The sequence below is a fragment of the Gadus macrocephalus genome, chromosome 7 (genome assembly GCF_031168955.1).
Source record: "Gadus macrocephalus chromosome 7, ASM3116895v1".
In the NCBI taxonomy this organism is placed as follows: Eukaryota; Metazoa; Chordata; class Actinopteri; order Gadiformes; family Gadidae; genus Gadus; species Gadus macrocephalus.
In genome coordinates, this window is record NC_082388.1 from 23830021 (window position 1) to 23836501 (window position 6481).

Below are 6481 nucleotides of genomic sequence, written 5' to 3' on the forward strand. Positions count from 1 at the left end.
CCCAACGAGAGACAGGTCGAGTATGCACCGTAGAGCCTCACAGAATTAAATAGCACGCATGCACCAGGAGGGCATATTGATAAAATATGTATGGGTTTATATGTGTATATATATATTTATATATACATGCTGTATAAATACATTATATAGGTGTATAGTAATATACATATTACTTGCTGTTCTAAAATATATCACAAATATTCAAAATATATCCTGAGATCCCCGACACAACGCTGTATTATTCCTATTCCGAAACGCTCATTATCTTGCTTCCTGTAGGTGAAAAGACAGACTAATTAAAATACACTGCATAAGGGCACTTAAACCAAGTGATCACATACTTGCACTTTCAGGCTTTGGCCGATGTGGGGCGCGCACACGTGTTTCATTCTACAGTGACTGCACTTATGAGGTTTTGCTCCACCATCAAACTCGTTTCCTGGCGGTTCTAAACAAAGACATGTTAAAGCAAAGGAGAATTTATTTAAAGGGCTTGGTACCGACATGAAGGCTACTGGTAAAACAACTAACGACATACCGTCCTATGCTATCAATTGTGTTGATCGCGGATTTCCCACACGGTTTACATTGTCTACCTCTACAGCAAAGGATCAGTAGGCAGTTAAATAAAATAGATAGGCAAATTAAAAAGAGTCAGGGAATCAGGAAGTGCCCTCAGCTGGTGGGGGGAAGGGGTAGAGGAGACCAAGTTAACTATGCGATGGCTCTGCTCGTTTACAGGGGGGTTTTAAAAGCAGGGGGATAAAAGAGCATGGGTTATTATTAGAATGTGTATATATTTATATATTTGGCATCTATATTCATCATGCATATTGATTACGAGCAGAGCAGGGTAAAACACAGTGCCCTGCTATCGCCTCTGCATAACTTCAGAAGCAATATCTTAAGATTTGCATCAGAATCAAATCTCAAGGTCTCGACTCATATTATTTGGCTAAAAATAAATAAATGAGGTGTATTGTATTAACCCTCTGAAGCCCACATATTGATTCCTCGGTGTGGGAAATTATTGTTCTAAGACACTGTGTATATATTTAATCATTATTGAACCAAAAATATATGGAAATATGGTGTCAAATCAATAATAATTAGTCACTGGGTATATAATCCCACTTAGAAAGCTCAAAAACAGTCAGCCAGTTTTTTTTAGCAAGTATATATAAAAAAAACATGCAAGAAGAAGAGTCATTTTGAAATCCAAATATTAACGCAAGCGTACATGTGTTTGAGAGTCAAAGTCACAATGAAACCAGACCATATCAGGAGCAAAGGGTTTTCAAGTGTAAATATCTTATCAGACTATCAGCCACAAAGCCACGTTTCTCCAGTGGAGTTTGAGGCCTAATAAGGAAGGCCCGCCTGTAATTTGATATCCAATGACAATAGGCCTAATTATAGGAATCAGAGAATATGTATTTCTATATGCATGAACACCGTTGCATTCAAGATAAAGATGGCCACCTCATCAGTGTGTGTGTGTGTGTGTGTGTGTGTGTATTTGTGTGTGGGTGTCTGTCCCTGTGGTGAATGAGATATAGCCGGTCAGCGCTTCTCATCCAATAGTTAACATCCTATTTCAAATATGTATGGAAAAAAACTCAAAATCTGACTGCATCTCACATAATTGATGCATGAATCATCAAACCAAAAACAAGTGATTGAGGACTTAAACTAGCAAATGCATGCCAAGAAGTCGTATAACGTCAACCATCAGTGCATGAGCTTTGCCCCAACTTACCTCCATCGTTACATTCACACATCCCAACATGCCAGCCCATCATAACAATGAACAAAGCGCCCGGGCCTCACCCAGTAACCTATCCTAGAACTCCACCCACTTGCTGCAAGCGTCAGCGAGAAGGAGAACATTGGGGCAACCCTCAACCTGACATGACCAAGCCTTGGGCAGGTATTGAAATCCAATCCACCTCTTATTAATAGTTACTCACTCAGAGCCTAGAATCTAATCCTCATCTTTTTCCATAGGCTCCCGGTTGTAAACTTTATAAGCTTTGTTGTGAAAGAAAAAACATGATTCAGTTAGTTTTGATATATATATATATATATATATATATATATATATATATATATATATATATATATATATATATATATATATATGATATTCTTCAAGATAATTACCTCTGATGAGTAACAATTTATCTATAATTTTTTCTTCATGCTTGACTACGGTCGATTCTAGGGGATTATTTACTTTTCAATGGATTACTTAATGTGGCTGCTTGTTTAATATCCTTAAGTGTAATGTGCCCTTTCCACCGCTAGGGTTATCATGACTGGTCTGCCTGAATGCTTTTGACTGACAAACCCAGAACTGAACAGGTATTGGAAATACTCGAAATGACGATATTTCTTTTTTCAATCAACACAAAGATGTGATCCCTCGTAAAGCATATTTATAATCACAATGATTGAATACAATAAATACAATTGAAGCATCTATAGACCAATAATGTATTCAATAGACTTGTGTGTTGAATTTCAATTTGAGAACCCAAACATCACATGAACTGTATATTAATTAAAACGTGTTCCATTGGGATTTCAGCAATGATATATGCATTATAAAAAGGTTGCAACCTACTGACGAACACTGGCATGTGCAGTGGTAAGTCTGCGCCTGCTGAGTTCCAGGCCAGGATTATGGACAAAAAAATTCCAATAAAAAAATAGCCCTTGAGGCTGATTTTGGCCCCCTGGTGGCAGCAACGCTACACTGCAGTAATGGATGGAATGAAGCACGGATAGAACCATGTAAACAAATTATGCAAATGACAATAACAAATACAAGGAAGTGGACAGAATCACAAACCCTTTGTTCAACTTGGTGTGTGGTAACTTGGTTTGACACATGACAAAAGGCTAAAGTCTGTAGAGTCCGTTAATATATAATCTGTATGGCAGTGCTTATATTTAAGAAAAATATAAAATATATATGTCCATTTAATTAACGATAAAGTGAGTTCAGTGTTTAGTTTAAGGGCACGTTGGAGGAAGGCTGCTTTAGGCAACATAACTACAAATCTTGTAGGCTTTAATAATGACTTTCAGGGTTGGTCAGGGCAATAGAGTACTAAAGTGAAAACGTCACGTTATCCTGGCAACCAGATTTTCGGTTCTAACAACGGAACGAGAGATTGCGTTTAACAATGCTTCCATGTGTTGTTTCTTTCAAAATGAAAACAGATCAATTTCAAGAGGTGAAAATCACTACCAATCTAAACGTGTCGAGGCGTTCATGTATTCCCCTGGGGTAGGCCTATTAAAAGGAAGATTTCACCCTAGCATGAAAGATAAAGTTTATAATGCAACGGTAAATTGTCCCAATCTCAATATTACTTACATCATTGGTAAAGCAAACTCGCAAATCAATTTGCAAAAAAATCCTAAAAAAAAAAAAAAAAATTGATAGAAAAGTTCCTTTTCTATCAAAAGTTAGGATTACCCCTTGTTAATTTGGTTTGTGTAGAACCGAAAATCGGTTGCTATGGAAACGTGACGTCACACTTTTCTCTATTCCAGAGCTGCCCTGCTGCCCTTTAGCAAGGCGTCCATCGGGACCCCAACCCACAACCATATGCATATAAAGCAAGTTCACCAACAAAGCGCAAATATTAACAGCAAAGGACAAATATCTCCTAAATTTTTCTGTCTGTATCCCGGAGGCCTCTACATATATTCATCGTCTTCCTCCACCTCCTCTTCCTCGCTCTCCTCCCCGTCGCTCTCCTCCAGGAGGCGGGACTGGCGAGCCAGCCGCTGTGCCACGGCCGTTACCATGGCGGCGCCCTTCCCGCTGCCATCCTCCGAGACCAGGAACTTGATGTGACACTTGGGGGCGAGGACCCTTACGGCGGCCTGGAGCTTCTGGCTGAAACTGGAGAAGGGGAGGGGTTTATACCAGGGGTGGGCGGAGCTTGTTTACAATGGGAGGAGTTACGGAGGAGGGTTAGGGAGGGGTTTATAACAGGGGTGGGCGGGGTTTGTTTATGATGGCGGGGGTGGGCGGAGTTTGTTTTTGATGGGAGGAGTTACAGAGGAGGGTTAGGGAGGGGTTTAGGACAGGGTGGGCGGAGTTTGTTTTTGATGGGAGGAGTTACGGAGGAGGGCTAGGGAGGGGTTTAGGACAGTGTGGGTGGAGTTCGTTTATGATGGGAGGAGTTACGGAGGAGGGCTAGGGAGGGGTTTACGACGGGGTGGGCGGGGCTTGTTTATGATGGGAGGAGTTATAGAGGAGGGTTAGGGAGGGGGTTAAGGCAGGGGTGGGCGGGGTTTGTTTATGATGGGAGGAGTTATAGAGGAGGGTTAGGAGGGAGGGGTTTAAAGGATGTTGTGATATCAATGAGGTAGGTGTGTCGTGCGGAGGGTGGGGGGGTGTTTGTGTTTGTGTGTTTGTTTCATTGAAAGAATGACAAAATGAGAAGCGCCAACGTATACGTAGAACATTCAGGGAGCTAGTTGAGTGCTGAAATACAATGACAGGAAGTCGGTGAATTCGCCGACAACACCCAAAGACCACAAGGATAATCATATCTGACTCACTTCCGAACAAAAAAGCATTGTATTAAATCAAGACCGGGTCATATTTCACTGACTCAAGATCAGCTGTGTTCTATCCCATTAGGGGTATACAATACCAACCAAAGGCTTGTATGTTTGATTCCCTTCAATGGTCACACACCCTGACTGCAGATAAGGGTAGTTTTAACAACTATGTTTGGAATTCTGGGGATTTAGAAAACAAATTCACACTAATCCTATCGTAAATACCTGAAACAATAACTCAAATATGCATTTGAAGGAACGTGCGGTCGGTGTCGGTCCAGGGTGATCCTTACTTGGGGTGTTTCTTGTAGACGGTGCCGTCCACCCCCACCGTGGTCTCCAGGCGCTGCAGTCCGCGGTTGGTCCGGATCCGCTTGGCCAGCGTTGCCAAGGCAGCGGCGCAGAGCTGGGCGGAGCGCGTGGAAATGGCGTCGCAAACCAAGCGTACCACGCGGCAATCAACCGGGCCGGCCTTCAGACCCAGCCCCGTCAGGATGACCTGGGCCTGGTCCAAACCTACATCCTCCCTGAGACGAGGAGAGAGAGAGAGAGAGAGAGAGAGAGAGAGAGAGAGAGAGAGAGAGAGAGAGAGAGAGAGAGACATAAACATACATTATATTGCAGAATCTTACACTACATTATTCACTCCATTACACTAAATTGGGATTGCTGCAATCTCCGAAGATTTCCATTTCGTTCTCTTTGGCGACATCTTTGGCAACAAGCTGTCATTTTCCCCGAGATACAAACAGTGTTGGTCTAGTGTTCAATAATCCCAGCATAATAAGGTCCTTCAACGAAATGTAGCAGTGCAGAAAGACAAAACCCTGTTGCCTGTTGTCACTCTTTTGCAACAAGTAACCTACTGTTCAATGTCGGACATGTAGCGGGTCTCAAAGTGGCCCTGGGCGAGAAGGTCAGGGGACGTCTGTCCACCGAACAGCAGGCCCTCCTGGGCGAGGCTCACCAGCACCAGACGCACCACCTCACCCAGGTACATGCCGCTGATCATCTTCTCAAATCTGGAGAGGAAAGAACCAGCACGTCACGTCACGTCACGTCACGTCACGCTAAACCTGCACGATTACAATCCGTACGTCCATCACATTGTACGTGTGTATCTTACGCAAACAGACCGAATAGGACCGTACGGATCTTCTTCATTCATGATTTGGACAGCACAGAAAACAAAACGTGATTTGTATGCGTGTGTCTCCCTTTTTTCATCATATTTTTATGATAGGATTTTCCGAAAGCCTTTGTGCCTTTATGGACAGAAAAGCGGGCTGAAAGACGCAGCAAACGAAAGGTAGCATACGCAATCGAACCCTGAGTCACCACAAGCACAAGGTCCTTTGTATTTCAATGGGTGGAGCTTTGTTTGAGGGGAACCCCCAGGGCCTTTTAGATATTCTTATTTATTAGCCTAATTAATAATTTGATGATCAACATCTAAACAAATTTTTTTCCTGAGGCAATAAACCCTTCAAAAGGGCCGACTCGAATTTGTGTTGGAACGTGAAGTTAAATGAGAGTAGCCCCTTTGTCAGCCTATCAGATTGCTGCTGACTCTGCGGTTGTTACACTAAACTATACTTAATACTATGCAGCTCTGTGATTGGCGGGCCCACTATAACGTTCACAGAGGTTCAAGTAATAGTAATTCATCGAGACAAATTTCAAACGACAGCAAAATTGACCAAGCCTATCCTCTAAACGGCTCCTCCTAGTGTCGAGGTGTGCCCAAGCAAGGCACCTCACCCCGACTGCTCCTTACGAGCTGGCGGTCGCCTTTGCGTGGTTTGCTCCGCAGTCTGTGTGTGATCGTGTGCGTTGACCGTTGTAAGGCACTTTGGATCAAAAGCGTCCGCTAAATGCCCTGAAATGTACACGT

General features: G+C 42.8%; 1 protein-coding gene across 2 annotated transcripts in view; it reads right to left on the minus strand.

The window, feature by feature from the left end:
- Positions 1-2418: 2418 nt before the first annotated feature.
- LOC132461008 (hexokinase-2-like) overlaps positions 2419-6481 on the minus strand; it is a 13448-nt gene continuing 9385 nt past the window's right edge. For both annotated transcript variants that reach the window (XM_060056043.1, XM_060056044.1), the window contains exons 9-11: positions 5454-5609; positions 4881-5114; positions 2419-3919 (exon numbers count right to left, since the gene is read on the minus strand). In XM_060056043.1, the coding sequence (XP_059912026.1) occupies positions 3712-3919; positions 4881-5114; positions 5454-5609 (598 nt within the window). In that variant the 3' untranslated portion in view covers positions 2419-3711. The remainder of the gene's footprint in view (positions 3920-4880; positions 5115-5453; positions 5610-6481) is intronic.